This window comes from Bos indicus, chromosome 1, assembly GCF_029378745.1.
Source record: "Bos indicus isolate NIAB-ARS_2022 breed Sahiwal x Tharparkar chromosome 1, NIAB-ARS_B.indTharparkar_mat_pri_1.0, whole genome shotgun sequence".
In the NCBI taxonomy this organism is placed as follows: domain Eukaryota; kingdom Metazoa; phylum Chordata; class Mammalia; order Artiodactyla; family Bovidae; genus Bos; species Bos indicus.
The window spans coordinates 157,062,202-157,088,965 of NC_091760.1; the positions used below are offsets into that span (position 1 = coordinate 157,062,202).

Consider the following 26,764-nt stretch of genomic DNA (forward strand, 5'->3'; position numbering starts at 1 on the left):
GTGGATATACGAACACGTATGACTGATTCGTTCTACCGTCCCTGAAACTAGCACAAGTGTAAAACAACTATAATTAATCAAAATAAAAATAACAGGGTTTAGTTATTTTTCTAGCAACTTAGGGTTTGATATACATATAAGTAAATTGATCCAGCATTTTCATATGTATATATTATGGGTTTTTCCATAATTGTAGTGAATGTTTAAATTTGTTAACTAGCAACAGCTCCAGGAATGGAATATGAGAGCATTATCCCTGACATTACATCACAGTAGGTACAAATTTGACAGCTTCTATGTAAATACTATTGTTTCTAATACATGATTCCATCAGATTTTCTTCTTTCAAAAAAAGCTTCTGAAAGAAAGTGAAAGTGAAGTTGCTCAGTTGTGTCCAACTCTTTGTGACCCCGTGGACTGTAACCTGACAGGCTCCTCCATCCATGGGATTTTCCGGGCAAGAATACCGGAATAGCTTGCCATTTCCTTCTCCCACCCAGGGATCGAACTCAGGTCTCCTGCATTGCAGGCGGACTCTTTACCGTCTGAGCCACCGGGGAATCCTGGTGGCCCATACTAACAGCTAAAAGATTAAGCCATTGGCTTGTGCCCTGGCCCTGATTTCCTCCATAACTTGAGCTTCCCAAATTTAACATTTCACGTCTTTGCTGGTACCCTGTACCTCTCAAAAGTGATTTAAATCCATGTGGCCCTTCTAAACATGCCTGTGTGGTATTGGGACCAAGCCCAAGCAAATAGAATAAATTATTAATATTTTCTCTCTGTGGTTAACATTATCTCAATGGAGATCAACTATTTTACTTTCCCTATGGTAATATCATCTTATCCGCCAATATAAATCAATATTGACTCTGATAAACTTTAGCACATTGCTTAAATATAGCTATTTAATACATGTTCACTCTGCCAGCAAAATGAATTAATACATAATATCGTAAGGGAAACCTATCACCAAGCACCTGTCAAGCCAAAATTTATTCAAGCAATTCCATTGTCCAGTCAATTCTTGAAGGCATTTCTTAATCCGATGCAGTTGACAGAGAGGCAGGGATTTGTCACAGGGATAGAATTTGTTTGCCTGTGCACCTTCATTTCATGTCCCAGTAACTGTTTTCCCACCAAGGTCTTCACTGTGATTTAAAAGAAGACAACAAAGCTCCAGTAAACGCACTGCTCACAGATGGCGTTAGTCTGCCTGATTATGATTAAACATAAGTTATGGCTCTAACCAGGAAGGTTTGCAGATGCCTCCCATCAACTTTTTTTCCCCCCAATGGAAAGATAACTGATGAGTAAATATCAGAAACAGAATTCTGAGTAATAGAGACTGTGCTGCTGTGCTGGGCTTAGTCACTCAGTCGCGTCTGACTCTTTGCGACCCCATGGACTGCAGCCCACCAGGCTCCACTGTCCATGAGGATTCCCCAGGCAAGAACACTGGAGTGGGTTGCCATGTCCCCCTCAGGGGATCTTCCCAACCCAGGGATCAAACCCAGGTCTCCCGCATTACAGGCAGATTCTTTACCAGCTGAGCCACCAGGGAAGCCCAAGAATACTGGAGTGGGTAGCCTATCTCTTCTCCAGGAGATCTTCCCAACCCAGGAGTCAAACTGGGGTCTCCTGCATTGCAGGCTGATTCTTTACCAGCTGAGTCACCAGGGAAGCCCCAACAGAGACTGTAAGGAAACACAAAAACCTTCCCTTCTTTTAGAAATAAGGATACTGAAACCCAGAGTAATTAAGAAACTCAGATCTAGGCTCTAAATCCAGATAAGTGAGTAATCCACAAAGTTGTAAAATTAGTGAGGGTGAAAATTAGGCTCCACACAAGGCCTGGCACACACATCAGTGATCTATAAATATTCACTGAATAAATAAAAAACCAGAATTCTAGAATGCCAAGTCAGCAAGATGCTGGGGCCTTTGTGGCTGAAATCACCATTCTGTGGCCACTCAAGGAACGAGACTAGGGTGACCCTAAAGTTTTTCCAAACACAAGTAGAAAATGTGAGTTCTCACCATGGCAGCTTGGTGCGTCAAGGTAAATTCTCCTCAGGTGTACAAAACTCGGGGCTTCCCCAGAGGCTCAGCAGTAAAGAATCTGTCTGCAGTGCAGGAGGCCTGGATTTGATCCCTGGGTGGGGAAGATCCCCAGAGGAGGGCACGGCAACCCACTCCAGCCTTCTTGCCTGGAGTGTCCCGTGCACAGAGGAGCCTGGGGGGCTGCAGTCCACGGGGTCACACGGAGCTGGTCGTGAGCTGGAGTGACTGAGCAGCACAGCATACGAAGCTTGAGCATTTGCTATACTCAGTCCAACCTGGCTGTGTTTACATTTTACCCCAGTACCCAGCTTTGAATTTTTGAGCAGCAATTTAGATTTCTAACAAAACATGCAAGAAAAAAGAAATCGCCAAGTTAGTGTTGGTGACAATAAATTCCTCAGCACCACGTGGCTATTTATTCTCTTAGTGTCTGTAAATGTAGAGTTTAGTCTTTTTTCTTCTGCCAAATAGGCTCAATTTCAAGGTTTTAAAAAGATAATACCTAGAAATAATTCAATAATTTGAGTTTTTGGTCTGCCACAAATACTTATGAATGTCTCAGATATTCATGGATAAGTTGGCGCATCTCTTTTTACTGTCAAGTTCAATAAAACAGACTTTTATTGAAGCCTGCTGCATGCCAGAAACTGCTTCCAGAAATTCTGCGTGAAATTAAAAAATAAACATTTAGAAGTTTAAAAATTAATTGAATGAAGAATGGTTGGGACAGTTTGTTCTACAACATTCCAAAGACAGTATTTGCTTGGTGGGTTTTGGCTGGCAAAATGTTGGTTGTTGGTTCTCTACAAAATGGAACAAAGTGACCATTTGGAAAAAAGTAAAGCGCAGGCATGATGATGTTTGAGGACAAAGATAAAGCAGAAACTCCTGAGTTGCAGTCTTGAGTCCAAGGCCAGTGTTCTTTGTGAACTTGGTCATATTACCTCAGCTTTTAACCTGAGTTTGAGAACTGAATGGATTTTCTTTCTGATTTCTCACATGGATGCTGAGTGCATTAATGGCTCTGTCTAAAATAAAACTGACGCTGTAATCAGCTTTTGCCAGCACTTACGATTATGCTCACCTTCCTGCTAGGTTAGACTGATTCAAATCAAGTTCAAGATTTTAAAGATTCAGAGAAATTGCCCAATATTATCTAATCAGCAAACTCAAGGAGGTAAGCTGGTTCCCAGTTTAAGACTGATGGGCAGAGGTGTTACAGACAAATATCAGAGGTGCTGGAGTGAGAGAGAGTGTGAACAGACTTGTGTCAGACCCTTCTCCCCGCAGGGGAAGGGCTCATAGTTTTAATTTATTCACTTTCTTTTTTTGCTGGAGAAAACGGGATTTTCACATGGTCACGGAGCATTAAAACTATGCCCCATGTTTTGCATTTTGTGCAGTAGATTCACTGTCCACGGTGCCCAGGAGTTGCCTTTGCCTCTTGACGCTCCTCCTTCACACCGCCCCCTGTCTTGCAGACGTGTTCAGAGATAAATAAAACAACTTGAGTGTATTAGAAAGCAGATGGTGATGCTTATATTATTGTCCAAAGTACTAGAATCAACATGATTAATATACCTCTTGATGGCCTTACTTCAAGATCCCAAAGTATTTTTACTCAGAAAAATATTATTTCCTTTGAATAGTCAAAGCAGCTGTAACCAAAATCGTCAACTGCTTTGCCTAAAGTCGTTTACCAAATCCTTCGGGGGACTGACGTGAGCCCATGTGTGACCTACGAGTTCTAACTCCCAGTCTCCTCGGCTTTATCCTCAAGATGAGTGTTCTCGACTGGGTGTGGTTCAGATTGCCAAAGGACGTTTGGCAATGTCTGCAGATATTTGGGGTTGTTATCTCTGGGGGTGGGTGATGTGAGATGCACTAAACATTCCATCCTGTACCCAATGCTCCCCCCACCAGCACAAAATGATGGGGCCCCAAATCTCAACCCTGCCCAGGCTGAGAAACCCTGCCCCAGATAAAGGTTGCTCTTCTCTTTGAGCGTAATTTCAGAGAAATGAAGCCTGTAAATCAAATGACGTCTTTCAAGCGACGTGTCTCTTTTCTCACTGTTTCAAGGGAAAGGGGATTTAATTGGAGCCAATCTATCAATTAAGGACCAAGTAATCAAGACCAACGCGGATGTGAAGGCGCTAACCTACTGTGATCTCCAGTGTATCATCCTCAAAGGACTCTTTGAAGTTCTGGACCTTTACCCAGAATATGCTCACAAATTTGTGGAAGACATTCAGCATGACCTCACATACAACCTTCGAGAAGGTCACGAGAGTGATGTAAGTCTCCCTTCTAATTACTGCTGAGATCCAAACACACAGGGCCTGGAGATCATTTATAACAGCAAAGAACATGTTCTGACCTCACTTCAAAAAATCTCTGAGCAGATAAGGTGGGACTGTTCAGTCACTAATTGAGCAATTAGGTAATTAGCCAGGAGTCAAACCGGGAGCATGTTATCAATATTTTAGAAAAGTAGGATTTATGGAGGAGTTCTCTTAATTTTTTTCTTGTTTATTTTCATTTGCTTATAACCAGGATGAATGTCGGGGGCATATAATATTTAGCTAGAGAGGTGTGATTCCTCCGGAACTTAAGGATTTCCGGATAGGGCGTATGGTTCAGAGTTTGCTACACGTGGGTGTATTCCCTACACCACTGGCTTGACGTCGTTTTGCTTAAGACCATCTTTTTATTTGTTAACCATGACTCAAAACAGTCTGTCTTAAAATGAGTAAATAGGTATGAAAGGATTCAAACCAAAGATTGTCACCCTGGAAGCATAATGGGCATTTTATGAAATTATATATTTGCTACATGTTTCAGTTTATACAAACAGCTTTCCTGTCAAAATATGTACCAAACTGTGTCCTGTGATTAAGCTGCTCGTGAACATGACTTCATTAAATGTGTCAGAGAGACAAATGACTTAATAGGAATGATTGTTGGAAGGCAGGCCAGAGTGTGTATGCATATCGCTCTCTATCAGCAGACGCCTTCATCTGCTGCCTTGAGCTCTGCCCCAGAGACTTGCTAGTCTCGATTTTTTTCCTTAAGGGTTTAAGAAGTGAGGCTCTTGTTTTGACTAACCCACATTGTGGGGACATCGTCATCAGCATTCTCCAAACTGTCGGTAAAGAAGGAATCCAAGTTGTTTGACTTCCTCTTGGTTGAGGACATCAAATGACAGACAGAACACGGATGGTGCCCCTTCTGAAGCTCAGGATTACCAGTTTCGAATGCGTACATCTCTCCATGGATGGAGGCAAAGGGCAAAGGAGGTGGAAATATTTATTTCGAAACTTTTTGTGTTAAGGACTCCGTCAGTGTAAAGCGTTTTATTCAGTGCCGAAAGCCTCTGTTGAAGCTAAGTGTCAGGTTTTACAGGACAGAAAACAGATGCAGAATGGTTAAGTAACGAGTGTGATCACACACACAGCTCCTCTGGCCATGGAAATTTCCAGGCAAGGATACTGGAGTGGGTTGCCATGGGTTATATGGCAACCCACATATATATATCCTCTTCCAGGGGATCTTCCCGACCCAGAGATTGAACCCACGTCTCCTGCACTGGCAGTCAGGTTCTTTACCGCTAGCAAAGAGAGAGCCAACATGTCCTCAACATGGACAAATGGAAAATATTGGCTCTCAACCCCAAGATTTCATTCAATTACTTTTAAAAAGTCTTACCTTTAATCCATTTTTTAATTCTCCTTTTGTCTTTGCTGAAACATTCATCACAGTGATTTTAAGCCTCCAGTGTCTGAAAGGCCAATGAGACTCTTTTCTTTATCTGTTATTTTGGGGGGGAGGGGTTGTTTTTTTGTTTTTGAGGTCACTTTCCTTCCTCTACTATTTTTCAAACAGATATCATGACTTTGCTTCAATGTAGATGTTGTTTATGAAAAAAGTGAAGTTGCTCAGTCGTGTCCGACTCTTTGCAACCCCATGGACTGTAGCCCGCCAGGCTCCTCCATCCATGGGATTTTCCAGGCAAGAATACGGGAGCGGGTTGCCATTTTCTTCTCCAGGGGATCTTCCTGACCCAGGAATCGAACCCGGGTCTCCCACACTGCAGGCAGACTCTTTACCACCTGAGCCATTCTTGAAAAAAGCGTTCGTATTATTTTCCTTCTAATAGGGTTATGTTTTCCTGGGACAGGCAGAGCACCCAACAAATCGCTTTCACCCTGCCTACAGTTCCTCCTAGGCTTTGTTAGGTTGATCTGCTTCAGTTTTGCCCCGACCCTGGTGGTACAGCTCTCACCCCTAAGACATGTTTCAGAATCTCTGCTAAAATCCCTGGGTGTTGCCCAAAGCTTCTCTTATTTGACATGCCTTTCCTGCAGCCTGAGCCTCCCCGAGCATCACGAGGGAACCGAATCCCCGGGCTCCTTGGAGACTGCCCTGTGCCCCTAAGTGAGGAGCTGGCTGACCCCTGGGGGCCTCCTCCCTGGGATTCACTCCTCAGATCCTGGGAGTCTGGGGACACATGGATTGCTCTTCTCCAGGAAGACTGCTCCTCTCTCTCCTACACTCTGCCACCCCACAGTGAAGCAATAGATTCCCTCAGAAAAACGCTTAGATAAACGTGACCCTCAGGGCTTTCCTGGTGGCTTGGCTGGTAAAGAATCCGCCTGCAATGTGGGAGACCTGGGTTTGATCCCTGGGGTGGGAAGTGCCCCTGGAGAGGGGAAAGGCTCCCCAAAGTGGATTCTGGCCTATATACTGATGGACTTCCCTTTTCTCAGGGGTCATAGCCCTTCAAGTCTGACCTGAGTCGGTTGTTCTCCATTGCTTTTAAACAGTTATTTTCATGTGTTTTGTCCAGCTTTATAATTATTTTTAGTTCAATATTAGCTATTTCACTGTGGCTGAAACAAAATCTTATGCTTCTATACAGAGGACCCCTCTGAGCCACATTTTTAAGGGTAAATGGGAACTGGAGCTCTGAAATCTTTATTTTTTATAGTTCCTCATCTTGTATCACTCAGAATTTACATTTACACTATATTCAAGATTCTGGTAGCTCAGTTGGTAAAGAATCCACCTGCAATGCAGGAGACCATCTGCAACACAGGAGACCTGGGTTCTGTCTGTGGGTTGGGAAGCTCCCCTGGAGGAGGGCATGGCAGCCCACTCCAGTGTTCCTGCCTGGGAAATCCATGGAAGAGGAGCCTGGCAGGCTACAGTCCATGGAGTCGCAAAGAGTCCCACATGACTCAGTGACAGCCGAGATCCTGGGTTGCTATGCCTTCTAAAGGCTAGGTAAATTTGGACCATACTTACCAATAATTTTATAATCCTGGGGAGATTAAAAATAGTCTAAAAATAGTCTAATAGACTAAAAATAGTCTTGTGCTATTTTTTTAATTGGGGTATAATTGCTTTTCAATGTTTTATTAGTTTCTGCTGTATGTAAACATTTATCCCCTCCCTCTCTTTCCCACTGATGCATATGTATAGAATCTTGTGCTATTTCTAAGGATACTTTGACTTTGGCGGGGTGTGGGGCTTCTATTCTGACGATTACCTGTGATCATGGCTGCAACTGCTCTGGTGTCAGACCAAGGTGGACCCAGCCCCTCTCCTTAATTTCCACACCCACACGGGCAAAAATACCCAATCACACAGAGTTTCCGGTGGGTTGAATCCTTTGTGAAAGTTTGGTCTAGGGATTCTAGGAGGAACACTTGCATCATGGGAATGCAAACAGTGCAGACATAACTTCGCTCTGTCCTCGCTCTTAAAGCTCCTGTGGCCCGTCTGCCACACCGGTCAGCCCTTCATTTCTGCTTTCCCCTCCTCTCCTGTCTTCATCCTCTGCCTGCATCCCCAGGTTCCCCACTGTGTCTGGTAGGATTTAACTCTCTCTCTGATTGGTTTGTGTCTTTCTAATCTTGCCTTCTGGATGTACCTTCTCTCACAAGTGCTTATAAAGTATCAGGTGACAGAGAGCATTACCAATCTGGATAAAGAGTGGAGTGATCATCAACCCGTTTTGAAATAAAAACAAAGTGTTTTAAGAGATAGTCGAAAGGTATGCATGTCACAGTGAGCTGTGAATCTAGAACTCTGATAAACGGTGTAACTTTAGAATGGCAGCTCATCCAATTAATTAAAATGTATAAAATGTGTTCTGAGTTTGTGAAAAGGCAAGCTAGTACCGACCTCATGATAATTACTCATTTTATGCACTCGGTGTATTTTATATGTTTGCCCTTATTTGTATCTCCTGATGACCCCAATACTGACATAGATTAATTCAGCTGTTTCTGTCTGTGGAGATTATGAGAAATCTGCTTCACAGCTTCTCATGGTAAACCCTGTAAAACTGGTTTTCGCACAGACTCATCGGTTGGTGGTTGTGAAATTTAGTTTGCCTTAACGTTAGAATTTTGAGATAACTAATGACTGAAGAGTATCTAAAATAAGCTTTCCAAAGTTAGTAGTGTTAACACACGGAAGATCAGACATTGACGCGGTCGCATGTAGACACCTTCTGGGTGTGAACGTCACGGACTCTGACCTGCGGGTGTGGCTGTGGAGCAGCAAACACCAGTGCCTGTTTTACCTTACCACGGGTTACTCGATGAAACTCTTTTTTTTTTTTTTTAATTTTTTTTGGCTGTGCCGCATGGCATACAGGGATCTTAGTTCTGTAACCAGGGATCAAACCCATGCCCCCTGCAGTGGAAGCATGGATTCCTAACCACTGGATTGCCAGGGAGGTCCTGAAATTTCTTGCCATTTTTTTAATTGAAGTATCGGAGAAGGCACTGGCAACCCACTCTAGTACTCTTGCCTGGAAAATCACATGGGCGGAGGAGCCTGGTAGGCTGCAGTCCATGAGGTCGCTAAGAGTCGGACACGACTGAGCTTTTCACTTTCATGCATGGGAGAAGGAAATGGCAACCCACTCCAGTGTTCTTGCCTGGAGAATCCCAGGGATGGGGGAGCCTGGTAGGCTGCTGTCTGTGGGGTTGCACAGAGTCGGACACGACTAAAGCGACTTAGCAGCAGCAGTAACTGAATTATAGCTGACTTACAATGTTTCAGACGTACAACAATCCCAGTATAGCTGTGATTCAGTCTCACATATGCACATGTTCTTTTTCGGGCTCTTTTCCAGCGTAGGGCACCATGTGACACTGAGTGTGGCCCCTGGCTCTGCAACAGGGCCTTGCTGTTGATTGAGTTTACACCTGGTACAGTGTGTTTGTTGATCCCAGACTCCTAACTTAGCCCTCCCCACCTTCCCCTTGGTCGCCCTAGTGTGGTTTCTGTCTCTGTGTGTGTTTCTGTTTTGTAAACACATTCATTTTCTTAGATTGCACACATAAGCAATGTCATAGGATAACCTCCAGGTTCATCCATGTTGCTGCGAATGGCATTACTTTACTCATTTTTGTGGCTGAGTAGTATTCCGTTGTGTATATGCACCACATCTTTTGTATCCATTCCTCTGTTGATGGACATTTGGGTTGCTCCCGAATCTTGGCTGTTGTAAATGGTGCTGCTGTGAACTCTGAGGTGCATGTATCTTTTTGAGTTAGAGTTTCATCTTTTCCAGATCCATGCTGAGGAGGGGGGTTGCTGGATCTTACGGTGACTCTGTTTAGCTTTTAAGGAGACTTCTTTCTCTTCGCTATAGTGGCTGCACCCAGTCACAGCCACACCAGCAGTGTAGGCGGGCTCCCTTTTCTCCACACCCTCTTTACCACTTATTGACTGCAGTTTTTTCATGATGGTCATTCTGATTGCTGTGAGATGACACCTCATTGTAGTTTTGATTTGCATTTCTCTAATAATCAGTGATATTGAGACTCTTTTTGTGTGCGCACTGGCCATCAGTGTGTCTTCTTTGGAGACATGTTTATTTAGGCCTTCTGACCATTTCTTTGACGGGAAGCTTATTACATTTTAAGTGTCTTGGGTACTCCACTTTCTCCCTCAGTTTTCCATTATTTCATATAATCTGATCAGCATAAAAAATAAAGTCTCCTCCTTCAGTCTTTCCCTCTCTCTAGTAACAGGAGAGAGAGTTCCCTAGGATCCTGAGGGTCAGCGGCCTCTGGGTGAAGGTCCTGGCAGTGCCACCTCCATGACAGCACAAGAGGTTACCCTGAAGTTTAGAGAAGATTCCTGAACAGAGACAAGGGAGCCTGGAGGAGCAGCCACTTTCAGCAGTTCTCCTCCAATTTTGACATCTTCGATGCTACGTGGGTGGTTTATGGTGGGTTGATTCATCACAACACTCCAAGCCCCTGAGCAACACACTCTCTACACACCAAGCCCCAGGCATCAACGGGGTAGCTACAAAACCACACACCCCATAATCCTGACTCCTGAGTGAAACAAGCACATGTACAGACACAATTAATGGAAAGCTTCCCAGAGTGGTCACACGCATTAGATAACACCTGTATGTTAAACATAATTAAATGTAAAGTTTCGTACTAACGAAGAGTCAACTCGCTCTCACCCCCTGTAGGCGGTGTATAGAGGGGAGTTACACGCTGAGACGTTTCTCCCTAACCATGACCAAAGAAAAGTGATGTAATGGTTCTCCCTGCATCTATTCTTTTTCTTTAAATTGACTTATAATTAACAAACAATATTAAATTAAGATGTGCAACATAGTGATTCAATATTTTTAGACCTTATGAAATGATCACTACAGTACACCATCCAGCACCGTACAAAGCTGTTACAATATTATTGGCTGTAGGTCCGTAAGTATAATGATATATCCCTGCGACTTATTGATTTTGGGGCCAGAAGTTTGGTTTTGTTTTTTATTTTTCACGTAGCCAGAAGTGTTTCCCTCTCAGCCCCTCTCACCTACTTTACTCCCCACCCAGACCCAAACCCTCTCCCCTCTGGCAACCACCGGTGTGTTTCTGTTTTATTCCGTTTTGCTTTTTTGTATTGTCGTTTAGGTTCTACCTGTAAGACTCAAACGGAGCGTGTTTTCCTGCCTGACTTATTTCACATAGCCAAATACTCTGCAGGTTCACCGTGCTGCGCAAGTGCTAGGCTTTTACCATTTTTCTGGCTGAGTACGCTCCACCGCGCAGCCCGCCACGCCTTCTCCATCGGTTCAGATGTCGGTGGACGCCGAGGCGGCTTCCGTGTCTTGGTTGTAGTAAGCGCTGCAGTGATTACAGGGGTGCATGTATCTTTCCATACCGGTGTTTTCATCTTCTTCAGATAAATACTCAGAATTGTTGGATCATGCACAACTGAGCCACACACGTATTTCTATTCTACGTGTTTTGAGGAGCTTCCACACCGTTTTCTTTGGCGGCCGTATTTACATTTGATTTCCGCCAGCAGCACCGAGGGCTCCTCTCCGCCACAGCCTCGCCAACACCTGCCGTTTGTTGTCTCCTTTAATGACAGGCATTCTTAGAGGCGTGGGCTGGCGGCTCATTACCCCAGTGAGTTACTTGAGCACCTTCTCAGGTGCCTGTTGGCCTTCTGCGCGTCTTCTGTGGAGAGCTACTTTACGCCTTCTGCCCGTTTCTTAATTGGGGTGTTTGGGGGCTGATATTGAGTTATGTGAATTTGTCCTATATTTTGTATCAACCCTTTCTTGGATATGGAATTTACAAACGCCTTCTCCCGCTCAGTGGTTGTCTCTTGGTTTTGCTGACGGTCTCCTCCCACGTGAGAGCCTCTTAGTACAGCCCGGTCCGTTTGTTTCCTTTCGCTTTCGTTTCCTTTGCCTGAGGAGACACACCCAAAAACACACTGCTAAGATCAGTGCCAAAGAAGCTCCCGCCTGTTTCCTTCCAGGAGTTCCAGGTCCTGCATTTAGATCTTTGGTGCGTTTTTGTGCAAGGTATAAAAAATGATCCGATTTCATTCTTTTGCGTGTAGCTGTCCACTTTGCCCAATACCATTTTTTGAAGAGACCTTTTCCCTGTTGAATAATCCTCCTCCTTTGTCATAGATTAATTGACCATGTGAATGAGGGCTGACCTCTGGCTCTCCACTCTGCTCCACTGAGCTTTATGTCTGCTTCTGGGCCAGGACCGTGCTCTTTGAGTACTAGGTCTCTAGCATAATTTCAGGTCTGGGAGCATGATTATCTTCAGCTTTGTTCCTCTTTCTCAAAATTGCTTTGGTTGTTTGAGACTTTTTGTGGTTCCAAAAAAATTTTAGGATGTTTTTGTTCTAGTTTTGTGGGAAATGTCACCGATACTCTGATAGGGATCGCACTGAATCTGCAGGTTGCTTTACGCAGTGTGACATTTTAATGATATCGATTCTTCCCGTCCACGTTGTTGCTGTTGTTTAGTTGCTAAGTCGTGTCTGACTGCTTTGCAACCCCGTGGCCTGCAGCCCACCAGGCTCCTCCGTCAGAGATCTTCCAGACACGAATACTGGGGTGGGTTGCCATTTCCTTCTCCAGGGGAACTTCCGAACCCAGGGATCGAGCCTGCATCTCCGCACTGGTAGGTGGATTCTTTACCACTGAGCTGCCAGGGAAGCCTCCATTAATCCTTGAGCACAATATAATTTTCCACTTGTTCATGTCATCTTTCCTCAATGTCTTGCAGTTTTCAGAACACAAGTCTTTTACCTCCTTGGTTAAATTTATCCCTAAGTGTTTTGCTCTCTTTGTTGCAGGTATATGGGATTGTTTTCTTTATTTCTCTTTCTGATAGTTTGTTATTAGTGTATAGAAATGCAATAGATTTCTGTATATTAATTTTGTATCTTGGTACTTTACTTATTTATCAGTTCTAACAGCTTTTGGGGGGGACAGTTCTATATATAGTACATGCTACCTAGAAATGGTGACAGTTATACCTCTTCTTTAATTTGGATGACTTTTTTTTTCCTTATCTGATTGCCATAGCTAAGACTTCCAATACTATGTTAAATAAAACAGATGAGAGTGGGCGTTCTTGTTTTGTTCTCTAGTTTAGAAGGAAACCTTTCAGCTTTTCACCAGAGTATGGTGTAAGCTGTGGGTTTGTCATACATCGACTTTATGATGTTGAGGGTGCATGTATGCTAAGTCGCTTCCGTTGTGTGACTCTTTGCGACCCCATGGACTGTAGCCCACCAGGCACCTCTGTCCATGCAATTCTCCAGGCAAGAATACTGGAGTGGGGTGCCCTGCCCTCCTCCAGGGGTTCTTCCCAATCCAGGGATGGAACTCATATTTCTTACATCTCCTACATTGGCAGGTGGGTTCTTTCCCACTAGCGCCACCTGGGAAGCTCACATTCCCTATGTGTCTATTTTTGTAGAGTTTTTATCTTAAATGCATGTAGAATTTTTTCTGTATCTTGAAGAAGTGGTGTTGTGCGATGCAGGAGCATCCCTGTGAAGACTCCTGCCCTTGTGCTTATCTCTACTCTTAAACCCTTACCAGTCTCTTTCCTCAAGTCTGTGGGAGAAACCTTTTCAAAATATACATTGGATCATGTCATTCAGTTGCTTAAAGTATTTCAGTGGGCCCTCACAAACTGTTAGTAAAATCCAGACTTCTTCCCATGACTTTCAAGAGTCTCTGCCTTCCAACTCCTGCCTGTCTTTCAAACTTGTCTCATGCATCTGATGTCCTCTTGTGTCCAGCATTACATCTGGTACCTTTTACAACTTTTACTTGTTTTATATCTGGGGGTGCTGGGTCTCTGTTGCTGTGCAGGGCACGCTCTCGTGGCCGCTTCTCTTGTTGCAAAGCACAGACTCTAGGGCACGCGGGCACGGGGCCCTGGGGCACAGGCTCAGTAGTTGCCGTGATACAGGCTCAGTGGCTCCGAGGCGCATGGGATCTTCCCGGATCAGGGATCAAAGCCGTGCCTCCTGCCTTGGCAGGTGGACTCCTTACCACTGAGCCACCAGGGAAGCCCTGCGTCCGATGTCATCTAGCGTCCAGCATCGCACTCCAACAAACTGGCTTGCTTTCTTTCCTCACGTGCGCCGGGTTTCCGGTGCCCCTCATGCCTCAGGGCCTTTGCGCGACTGCCTTTTCTTTATGCGCTCTCGCTGCTCCGGCCTGAGACCGTCTGCCCTGCAGCTGGCCTCTCCCACTTATCCTGCCACCTCACCTTATTTATCTTTTTCAGAGCCTTTAACAAGATCTGTTAATTGATATGTATATTTTCTTGTTCATTGTCAGTTTCTCCTGCCAGAATGTCTATGAAGGCTTTGTCTTGTTCCATGTATATCTTCAGTGCCTAAGTCAGAGCATAATTCAGAATCAACATTAATATCTATTTAATACCTGAATGAGTAATTGTCAGAAATTTAGTTTAAAACCTGGAGCCTATGTGAAATGAATTGTTAAAATGAATAAATTCCTGAAGACAGCAGCCTATATAGCCAGTAAATGAAGATGTGGAAATTTAGAATTACGTATCTTAGAAGTGACAAAAACCAAAGACAGTACTAGTAGTAGGATTTGAAAGAACTGCTAAATTGCAAAACAGATTTTTTTCACTTCCCCTAAGTTCAAGACAAGAGGTTTTCAAAAGGCGTAGAAAAATAATAGGAAAAAAAATGATAGAGGAAAAAAAAACCTCTTGCTGCATAGGTAATGTAATTCCTCCAGGTGGTTTGGTATGCTGGGTTGTGTTAAGATGAAAAAAGATATATCTGTCTTCAAATCTAAGCTAACACACATATTTTCTGTAGAAACGGATTAACTATGACAGCACTAATGCTGTTAAACGTAAAATCATTCTCAACTGTTATTCGCCTCACTTTTATTGCCCAGAGACGAGGCCACTAATTTTTTGGATGAGACGAACATGTGGAAAACTCCAGAGTCTAGCAGAGCATCTTATCTATGGTTATAAAATATTTGATCAGAATGTAATACACATCTGTTGCCCTTAGTGGTAAACTGAGGCATAAGGTCTGTAATATATATGATGGTCAAGCATTCCTCATATTTCTTAATCAGAATTAGCCTCAATGACACCAGAATATGAATTTATATTTCTATTTGGGTATGGACCCCATGTCTTTAATATGCAAAGGTGAATCTTTGAGTTTTATGTTTTCAGAAGGCAGCCCTATCTCAGATGCTAATATACTTGGGAAAAGCCTCTAACTCCTGGGCACTGAGCTGTGCCCACTGGATCTTTGGCAGTAGGCGGTCTCTTCTATAATTAAGCTGTACTCTGTCCATGAGGTTCAACTCCTTGCTTTTCCCTTAGATAAAAGAGAAGCCTGAATGTGTCTTTCGAGTGAAGTCTGTGATTTGCCAGTATCTCTGGCTTCCTGTATTATAATTTATTTCAAGATTAAACTGAAAAGAGAGTTATTTCCAAAGGAGGGACTTGGTTTAAATTTAGTCCCCATTTCAGTCTGAAATAAGATGGGGCTGCTTGGAAGCAATTTTCTTGAAGATGATTTACTGAATAGTAATAATTTTAAAAGTCGTATCTGACAGCCCAGATGCGTAGCTTTCCAGAGTAGCCTGTGTGCAGGTGGACTGCATGCGCAGTCTCACATAACACGAGGACAGAATTGATTCCACACCTTTCTGAGATCGTTGTTCTTAGAAAGCTGCACGGTGAAGGACTCACATGGCATTTTACCATGTCAGCTTTTCTCGTCACCCCAGGCTGAACAAGAATCTTGCCGGTTGTGTATTTTAAAAAACCCTCCTTAAAGGAGCAAAACCCTTCCTGGAAGCGTCTTGCAGTGAACTGTGTACCCGCCCTACATTTTTATGATGCTTGCAACAGCGTCAGATATGCTGGGGAAAGCTCAGCACATAATGGTCTAGAAATTTTACATGCGTCCTGTGTATATTTTACTTTCTAAAACACACAAATGTTTTCCAGTGAATTCAGAAGGTGCGGCAAACTCGTATTTAGCTGCATTGAGCAACATTAGCTGTAGGCAACAAATTCTGATAAATTCTCTTTTCATTTTTATTCTGTTAAAAGTATTTTCTAATTTTCCTTATTATGGCTTCTTAGATATACGATCATCATTTAAAAGTGGAAATTTAATTTCCAAATCATGCAGTATGGGGCTTTTTAAGTGTCTTTGATATTAATTTCTCATTTAAATGCTTTCTTCTTCACAATCACCCTCCATGTTTTCTCAGTCTTTTAACTTAATTGAGACTGTCAATGGCTAAGTCTAAGATCTCTTTTGGTAAGGAGACTGTACTTCAAAATACGTGGGTTATTTTGAACTATTTTTTGATGTTGATTTCTAACGTAATTCCACGGTGATAAGAGAACAGACTCTACCATTTCAATGCCTTTGGACCATGAAGTTTTTGCACCTTGTTTTATGTCCCTGGATATGTTCCAGTAGCTCCTGGTTTATAGTCTATGGGAATGTGAATAGAATTTGTACCCTGCTATTGTGTGAAAATTGTACAAATCTTAACCCTGTGAATCGGTTCATGGTGCTTTTCAGGCCTACCACATCCTTCTACTTTTCTGTTTATTCATTCTATTCGTTTTTGAAACTTTGATATTGAAACGCTAACTCAAAATCTTAATTTGTCTACTTAAAAAATAACTGTAATATATAGTGGAACTATATGTAACTTTGTTCTTATTTTCCAAGTCTCCTATAAATGTGTTCTCATACTTTCGTAATGTCCAGAAGAGAAAAAGAAAGCGTGGCAAGCACAGCGCCCTGAAGGGAGGGCCGATGTTTCAGTCCGAGTCCTCGGGGCCTGGCACCGCCGCCTGGCTCGTGGCACTGAGTAAATGCAGCTGCTGCTGAATTTCTCACGTGTGGCGGCCCACCCTGTTTGCTCGGGCTGCAGCAAGATCACTCCAGTGTCCTCTCCTCTTCTTAGTGGTTGCTGTGCTAACGGCTTCATGCCCTCCTCCATGGTCAGTCTTGTATCTGTAGCACCCAACAGTTTTTGGCCGAATCATTCACAATATTTTCTTTTATACTAAAAATGCACAATAGGAATAAAAAGTTGATCTTAAGGAGGACTGGACTCCCCAGAACTCTAGGTTTACACTCCCCTCTAGCCCTGAAGCTCTGTTTCTTCTGCTTGGGCTCTAGCCTCAGAGAGATGAAGGCTTTATAACCTGCAAAATCTGTAAAGCAAAAGAAAGAGGTTAGCATCAGTTCAGTCAGTTCAGTCGCTAGTTGTATCCAACTCTTTGCAACCCCATGGACTGCAGCATGCCAGGCTTCCCTGTCCATCACCAACTCCTGGAACTTACTCAAATTCTTGTCCATCAAGTTGGTGATGCCATCCAACCATCTCATCCTCTGTCATCCCCTTCTCCTCCTGCCTTCAACCTTTCCCAGCATCAGGGTATTTTCCAATGAGTCAGCTCTTCACATCAGGTGGCCAAAGTATTGGAGTTTCAGCTTTACCATCAGTCCTTCCAATGAATATTTAGGACTGATTTCCTTTAGTATTCACTGGTTGGATCTGCTTGCAGTCCAAGGGACTCTCAAGAGTCTTCTCCAACACCACAGTTCAAAAGCATCAATTCTTCGGGGCTCAGCTTTCTTCACAGTCCAACTCTCACATCCATACATGACCACAGGAAAAACCATAGCTTTGACTAGATGGATCTTTGTCGGCAAAGTAATGTCTCTGCTTTTTAGTATGCTGTCAAGATTGGTCATAACTTTTCTTCCAAGGAGCAAGCGCGTCTTTTAATTTCATGGCTGCAGTCACCATCTGCAGTGACTTTGGAGGCCCCCAAAATAAAGTCTGTCACTGTTTCCACTGTTTCCCCATCTATTTGCCATGAAGTGATGGGATACCATGATCTTAGTTTTCTGAATGTTGAGTTTTAGGCCACCTTTTTCACTCTCCTCTTTCACTTTCATTAAGAGGCTCTTTAGTTCTTCTTTGCTTTCTGCCATAAGGGTGGTGTCATCTGCATATCTGAGGTTATTGATATTTCTCCCAGCAATCTTGATTCCAGCTTGTGCTTCTTCCAGCCCAGTGTTTCTCATGATGTACTCTGCATATAAGTTAAATAAGCAGGATGACAATACACAGCCTTGACGTACTCCTTTCCCAAATTGGAACCCGTCTGCTGTTCCACGTCCAGGTCTAACTGTTGCCTCTTGACCTGCGTACAGATTTCTTAGGAGGCAGGTCAGGCTGTCTGGTATTCTTATCTCCTGAAGAATTTTCCACAGTGTTGTGATCCACACAGTCAAAGGCTTTGGCATAGTCAATAAAGAAGACATAGATGTTTTTCTGGAATTCTCTCACTTTTTCGATGATCCAGCGGATGTTGGCAATTTGATCTCTGGTTCCTCTGCCTTTTCTAAAACCAATTTGAACATCTGGAAGTTCACAGTTCAAGTACTGTTGAAGCCTGGCTTGGAGAATTTTGAGGATTATGTTGCTAGACTGTAAGATGAGTGCAACTGTGTGGTAGTTTGAGCATCCTTTGGCATTGCCTTTCTTTGGGACTGGAATGAAAACTGACTTTTTCCAGTCCTGTGGCCACTGCTGAGTTTCCAAATTTGCTGACATATTGAGTGCAACACTTTCACAGCATCATCTTTTAGGATTTGAAATAGCTCAACTGAAATTCCATCACCTCCACTAACTTTGTTTGTAGTGATGCTTCCTAAGGCCCACTTGACTTCACATTCCAGGATGTCTGGCTCTAGGTCAGTGATCACACCATCATGGTTGTCTGGGTCATGAAGATCTTTTTTGTACAGTTCTTCTGTGTATTCTTACCACCTCTTCTTAATATCTTCTGCTTCTGTAAAGTCCATACCATTTCTGTCCTTGATTGTGCCCATCTTTGCATGAAATGTTCCCTTGGTATCTCTAATTTTCTTGATGAGATCTCTAGTCTTTCCCGTTCTATTATTTTCCTCTATTACTTTGCATTGACCACTGAGGAAGGCTTTCTTATCTCTCCTTGCTATTCTTTGGAACTCTGTATTCAAATGGGTATATGTTCCCTTTTCTCCTTTGCCTTTAGCTTCTCTTTTTTTCACAGCTAATTGTCAGGCCTCCTCAGACAACCATTTTGCATTTCTTTTTCTTGGGGATGGTCTTGATCACTGCCTCTTGTACAATGTCATGAACCTCCATCCATAGTTCTTCAGGTACTCTGTCTATTTAAGAAAGTTAGCATCACACCTTCTTAAACTACAGACTAGTTTTTTTTTTTTTTTAATTGTAGGACAGAGTTAGTATGGAGTGTTGGCAAATGGGCTGTCCTGAGAAACTTGGTAAATTAGGGGGCAATTTAGAATGAGGACATCTACCGTAGGCAATAGAAATCCAACTCAGTGATAAACACCCATGTAACTTAGCCCCAGAACCAAGAAACAGAATATGTCCATTCCCCTAGAAATTTCCATCAGCCTCCCCACCACTGCTATCTGATTTCCATCAACATAGATTAGTTTTGCCAGTATTCTGGTGTCAGGAAGATGAAACCGTTCAGTATGCACACTTTTGAATGTGGCTTCTGTCGCTTAACCTAATGTTTCTGAGATACCTGCACGGTGTTGAGTATACCAGTTCTTTTTCGTTGTTAAATGTTCCGTTACATCAGTATATGATTTGAAAACCTATTCTCTTGTTGATGGATTTGGGATTGGTCCCAGTTTGGGATTGTTACGAGTAAGGCTGCTTTAAACATTCCTATCTATGACCTTCTGTGGACATATCCTTTCCTTTTTTCTTGGGTTAATATCTAGGAGTGAAACTGCTGGATCCTAGGGAAGTAATTCATCAAGCTGTTCACTTAAGATGTATGCATTTTGGTGTATGTTAATTATTTCTTTAAAACCGACTGCACATGCAATACTCAGAAATGCAGTTTTAAAAGCAAACTAAATTGCTGTTGGTTTAGTTAACTTGTTTAAATAAGGCACTAAATGAACAGCAATTTGATTTTTCATTTCAATAAAGTTTGTAAATCAGTGGCAAAAAAAATAATAAAGTGATCTGAGTTTCTGAAAAGTGAAACCAGTGTGAAAAACAACCTAAACTATAGAAAGCAAACAGACCAGCAAGACAACAGAAGTCAAGTTCTGTGGCCTGAATGTGATGTCCCCCCGAAATCCATATGCTGAAACCTAACCCTCAGTGTGATGGTGTTAGGAGGTGGCGGCCTTGGGGCGACTGAATCCTGAGGATGGAGCCCTCCTGAATGGGATTCGTGCCCTTATGAAACAGAGCCTGAGAACTGTCCCACTGCTCTGGCATGTGAGGGCCTGGTGAGGGACACCCTGTGTGAATCTGGAAGTGGGCACTGCCAGATATGGAGTCTTCCAGCCCAGCCTCCACAACTGTGAGAGATGAATTTCCATTGATTTTGACTAAAGAAAAAAAAAAAAAAATTCCAACTCAAGTAAAGCACTAAAGTCAGATTTATCATAAGAATTATAGTTTTCTGACAGAATCAAATAAAATACACCAGACTTACTGTCACTCTGTCTCCTCTGTAAAAGAAGAAATGTAAAAGGGGAAATTTCTGGAGAAGGAAAGGGCAGCCCTCTCCAGTATTCTTGCCTGGAAAACCTTGCCTGGTAGGCTCCTCTGTCCACAGGGTCACAAAGAGTCGGACACGACCGAGCGACCTCACTTTCACTGTAACATGTACACCTAGATGTCGGGATTCTTACAACCAGGCTCTCAAACTCCATTTCTTATTCTATTTCCTCTCCATCTCTTCCTCTTCTCTTTCTCTCCGTCCTTCTTTCCTTCAGGGTATTTGCCATCTTTCTTTCCTCCTCCAAATGGCAGTAAGTGGTGACAATAACCGCTTCTCAATTCGAGGGGGCAAGAAATTAAGCTAGACTCTTAGTTGATTCCAAATTCCTGGGGAAAGATGGAGTGACTCAGCTCACGTCAAGTGCCCACTCAGGTTTTATCAGTGTGTGTGTGTGCATGCACGTGTGTGTGTGTATGTGGTAAGGGGAGGGGTCGTCAAGGATACAGAGAGATCGCACTGTGGTAGAACCACAGTGGTTTCCATGACAACCCCGTGGGCTGAAGAGTTGAAATAAGAGACAAGATCCAGAAAAGGGGAGGGGGGTGGTCAGAGGCACTTAGACAAATGAACCAACTGTGGGTCATTATGTCACTGTGTGGGTTGTACAATCATATCTCAGCAACATTTTCTTAGAAACCGAATTCCATTTAAATATGTATTAAAGAGAAAAGCACATAACATAGAGGACACGGGAAAAGCTTTACACCTCTCTGAATGGGCTCCTGCTTCATCTCCTCTGGATTCTCTCCTGTGTAGCCTTTTGTCAATCAAATGGTGTGAGACATACCCTGGAAAGAGCTCAGCCACGTTTCAGTGGCATCTGGGGATTTCAGCTTGTGTTTGCAAGTTGAACAGTGAGCGGTTAGATTTTTAAGCTCCTTGTGGGGAGATGGGGGTTAGCTGAGTTGGGGAAGTCAGAGGATGAAAAGGCCACCTGCCACCCCATAAACAAGACCAAGAAAAACCAGGTCTTTCATTCTCTACCTCCCTGGTTACTTCCACCCCGCAGGGAACAGCAGATGTTCAGCCTGAAATAAAAGGAATCAGATCTGCAAGTGTACACACACGCACACCCACACCAGCAGAACTCAACTTGCATGCAGTCCTTTGAGAAAGAAAAACTGTTGAGGCTCCCTCCACCAGGAGTTCTCAATCCTGCCCTACTAGGAGGGACTCAGGTCTCCATTCCACACTGCATTCTCAGGGCCTGTTTAAGTCTTCCGAGTCCAGAGCTTGCATCCTTCCATCTGCATATCCCCGATCTGTAGACTGGGGATAACAGAGGCCTGCCCTCCTGACAAAGGCTCCGTGAACTGAAGATTATGCTGATCCTGCTGATGGATGGTATCATGGCTCTGATGAACCAAATCGTATGCGAAGCACTTTATGGACATTAGCATTTTTATCCCCACAGCAATCATGGAGATAGGTTGTTAAGTTCATATACTAGACACGAAGACTGATTAAGGATAAGATCATAGCTCAGATGGTAAAGAATCCACCTGCAAAGCAGGAGCTAAGCTAAGCTAAGTCACTTCAGTCGTGTCCGACTCTGTGCGACCCCATAGATGGCAGCCCACCAGGCTTCCCCGTCCCTGGGATTCTCCAGGCAAGAACACTGGAGTGGGTTGCCATTTCCTTCTCCAATGCAGGAAAGTGAAAAGTGAAAGTGAAGTCACTCAGTCGTGTCTGACTATAGCGACCCCATGGACTGCAGCCTACCAGGCTCCTCCGTCCATGGGATTTTCCAGGCAAAAGTACTGGAGTGGGGTGCCATTGCTTTCTCCTGCAAAGCAGGAGACCCCAGTTCAATTCATGGATCAGGAAGATCTCCTGGAGAAGGGATAGGCTACCCACTCTAGTATTCTTGGGCTTCTCTTGCAGCTCCGCTGGTAAAGAATCCGCCTTCAATGCAGGATACGTGGGTTTGATCCCTGGGTTGGGACGATCCCCTGGAGAAGGGAAAGGCTACTCACTCCAGTATTCTGGCCTGAAGAATTCCATGGTCTCCTCAGCAAATACCCAAGGAAATCAAGAACAACATTTTCAGTCCCAAACCACCTGACTCCAAAATCCAACTGAAACTTAGCGTCGGTTTATCCAGCAAAGCAGTTAGAAATTCCTGCCCTGTTCTCAGTTCTCTGAGCCCTGAACTCCAGCTGTACTGTAGCTAATGGAGCATTGACAGGAAAGAGGTTTCCATGGGAAATGAGCTTCACATGCCAAAATATAAGTAAAAACTGAATCACAGAACTTTCTGATAATTCATCAAGCAGTAATGCTTTTGATTTGTGCACTTTTTTCTGTAGGTTATACTTTAATGAGGGTTTTTGAAAAATGAATCATAAGAATTCAACAAAGTTGTAAGTAGAGAGCTCAATTGTATACATATAACTTCCTTGAGAGCAATAACTTCATTTTATTCATCTTTGAATCCTTTTCCTCGTGAAATTGCTGGCACAAAGTACGTGCTTGATGAATACTTATTGGAATTTGATTCATTCCTTTGTATATAGACACGTTTCCATATCCACAAAATAATAGAACGTTAGAACGGGAAGGCACCTAGTGTACTGGCTGATGAAACTCAGTTTTTCTTTAGATTACAAGTGGCTTAAAGAGGAAGGGCTCAGAAAATTTACTCACAGAACTAAATTCCTATCTTATAGACCAAAGAGTGTTAGAATATGCCCTTTGCACAAATAAGTTCCCTCTGGGGTAAATCTCCCATCAACCACATAAAAGCATGTGTTTCAAATGTGCTTCAAAAGATTCCATCCAGTGATCACACTGAATCTGATCCGGTTTTAACTTCTCTTGTCAACTGAAATTTATTTAGCAGTGCAGCTTCTGACAGCAGGGCTTCCCGGGTGGCACCAGTGGTAAAGACGGTGCCTGCCGGTGCAGGGGGTAAGAGACAGGAGTTTGGTCCCTGGGTCAGGAAGACCCCCTGCAGGAGGCCATGGCAACCCACTCCAGTACGCTTGCCTGGAGAATCCCATGGACAGAGGAGCATGGAGGGCTACAATCGTGGGGTTGCAAAGAGTCGGACACGACTGACATGGCTTAGCACACACGCACACCACTGACAGAAGGATACTAATGTTTATTAAATACGTATTTGTGAGCAGGGCAATTTGTTCACAGTATCTCATTTAATTTAACTTGCCATCTTTGCATCACCCCTGAGAGTCTGGATTCTGTTTCTGCTTTGCAGGTGAAGGAGCTGGGTGTCCAGGTAGCACACCGCCTGAGATTACAAAATCAATGAGGGAATCAAGCAGGGTAAAATTGAGTCGGACTCTGGTTTTCAGAATCCCAGACTAGGACATTTGTCCACCAAAGCACTCTGCCACAAATCAGAACATAATTCTCCTAAAAGGAGCCGTTGTACTTCAGGCATTCTGAAGCTATCCTGAAGTTCCTGTATGTTACAGCAGAAGCTATCCTCAAGTTCCAGAATAACTGTCACTTTAATCTTCTTAACCCTAATGCTATTACTTGTCATGTCTCATCAAAAACTCAATGTACCTTAGTATTTCAGGAAGGACATGTCATTAACAAGAACACAAGAAAGACAACAGAACTACTGTAGTCTGGCCATTTGACTTGGGCTCTCCCCTGATGTTTGTGCTTTGAATTGCTCATGAATCCATCCATTTATTAAATAACCCTGTGGTCACAGCTGAGCTCTGGGAGAATTTCTTCCCATTCAAATATATGCATTTCAGTCTGCTATACACGTTATTGTTCTTTATTCTTCACTTGCTCCGTGTTTGAGAGTAAACTTGTAAAATCCTTATTCCATCATCAATTCAAATATACAAAATAGTACTCCAGTTTCTTTCCAGACTCAGTTTCATCCTTGTAAGTTGGAAGCCTTTTTATTAACTGAAATAAAAATCTCTTTGGTGTGCAAATATTATCACATTTGTCAACAGATAGCACATTCTCAGTGTCTCCTGCATGTACGCACAGACTTGCACACATCCGTATAGTTTAGCAGAGGGACTGAGAGAGGAGGTTAAAGAAGCAATATCTTAAATATTTGAATTTGTTTATGATTATTTTATTAATTTTTGTTGGAGTATAATTCCTTTACAATATTGTATTAGTTTCTGCTGTACAGCAAAGTGGATCAGTTATATGTTTACATATATCCCCTGAAATTTGTTCACATTTCTCCATCAGTCAGCAAATACTTTTCCTGTGGATATGTTAGGACTTCTTAAAAACATAATTTTACTCTGGTTTTGTTGTTCAAGAATTTGGCCTCGTAGGACTTGTTAGAATAACCCTGAATGTTTTATTGTGGTAAATGTTTCACTGTTTGGGCTATGCTGGTCTGTTCATGTTGCAAAGTTCATCCTTGAGCAGGTGTGACGTATCTTCACACTAATCCCATAAATGCATTCCTCTCATCCCAAACCTAGAGTCAAGTGTTAGGGCTTGGAGTCAGTGGGTAGTCTGGTTAAAGCTGTTGTAAATTAGCTAAGTTAGTGGAAATTAAACTAAGATTAAAAACAAGTTACAGAATCCTAAGGTAAACATCTTTACAGTGCTTTTCCCCTGAAGTCCCCTAAAAGGATGAGGACAGCAGAGAGGAAGGCATATGGCAGACACAGCCTGCTTCCACCACGGCGCAGAATGCGCTCGGCAGGAAGGGCTGGCAGACTCCAGTTTCACTAGATTCGGGGCTTCCACAGGCTCCCTGTTTAAACCCAGAAATCTGCAACACCAGAAGAGCAGCAGCTTTGACTAGTTAACCGTAGCCAAAGAGTCAGAAATATGAAGCAAGCAAGATGCCAAGTTAGGGGGGAAAATGGAAAGATCTTCAAATTATGAATTGAACAGCCAGCAGGCACTAATAATGACAACTCGAGGAGGGTGGAGGGGCCCAAGGAGAAGCATTTCTGTCAAATGAATTGGGACTTAAAGGATTTGGTTTTCATGTCATTGAGGAAAATGATTAAGGAAAATTCCAAGGTGAACATCTGCAAGATGCTAAGCTTTTAGTGATGTGGTAATCCCACTTATATTTTCCACCCTGAAGATTAAGCAGAGCATATGGTGACCGATCTGTGTCCCTGCATTCTGCCAGCTTTCAGAAATAGCCCCAAATCTGACTAGTGCTAACGAAGCATATTTATATTCTAGGATATACAGTTTACATTTTTTCTTTGAGGTTATTAGTCACCCATTTTTTTCTTTATGGTACAAAACATTAGCCTCATATATGGGAAAATACCCAAAATGCCAGACAGGCTTCTGTGAAAAAGAGCAGTGGATGGTAGATCAGAGTCAGCACCCCCATGAGTCACGCGCCCAGAAGTAGGTGCTGTCCTCCAGTGCTCCTCCGGCGCTTCACCTGGATACTCTCAAGAAATTGCATCAGTTCAGTCAGGCTAAAGGCTGTAACAAAAAGCTCCACGTCTCTGTGGTCTGATACGGTCCATAAAATAAGACATATGAGGCATGTTTCGTTCATATCATAAGGTACAGGCGGTAGGCAGACGGTGGCTTCACACAGGCTGACTTGGGGGCCCAGGCTTCCTCTTCCTCCACCAGCCGTGAGGCCTCACCATCCTCTGGAGCTCACAGTCCTCCACTGGAGGCTTGGCACCTCACCCACCAATCCGTTGAGACCAAGAGAATGTGGAGGCTTTCTCTGTACCACTCAGGGGCCAGATCTAGAAACAGCCTAGATCTCTGCTCCCCTGCCCCGGCACAGCCAGTCAGACGAGTGGGCCCAAGTGCCAGCAGTCTGGGACCCTCATCAAGCTGTGCGCCCGAGGACACAGCTGGTGAGCGACCCACGCATCTGAGCCTCAGGACCTTCTACCGCTATTTCCCTGCTATTTTTAAACTCCAGTTTAAGAAAGCTTTCAAACACTGAGAAAGGGTTGCAGCCAAACTAATTTTTGCTTCAGTTCTCTGTTTGCTTTATTTTACTACAGTGCTTTTATTGTGCCTTTATTTTTTTTTTCTAATTTTATTTTATTTTTAAACTTTACATAATTGTATTAGTTTTGCCAAATATCAAAATGAATCCGCCACAGGTATACATGTGTTCCCCATCCCGAACCCTCTTCCCTCCTCCCTCCCCATACCATCCCTCTGGGCCGTCCCAGTGCACCAGCCCCAAGCATCCAGCATCGTGCATCGAACCTGGACTGGCAACTCGTTTCCTACATGATATTTTACATGTTTCAATGCCACTCTCCCAAATC

The 26,764-nt window shown here is 43.3% G+C and overlaps 1 protein-coding gene across 2 annotated transcripts in view; it reads left to right on the top strand.

The window, feature by feature from the left end:
• The window catches only part of KCNH8 (potassium voltage-gated channel subfamily H member 8), a 492,644-nt gene that overhangs the window by 400,940 nt on the left and 64,940 nt on the right, over positions 1-26,764 (top strand). For both annotated transcript variants that reach the window (XM_070797270.1, XM_070797274.1), the window contains exon 11: positions 4,147-4,361. In XM_070797270.1, coding sequence (XP_070653371.1) covers positions 4,147-4,361 — 215 coding nt within the window. The remainder of the gene's footprint in view (positions 1-4,146; positions 4,362-26,764) is intronic.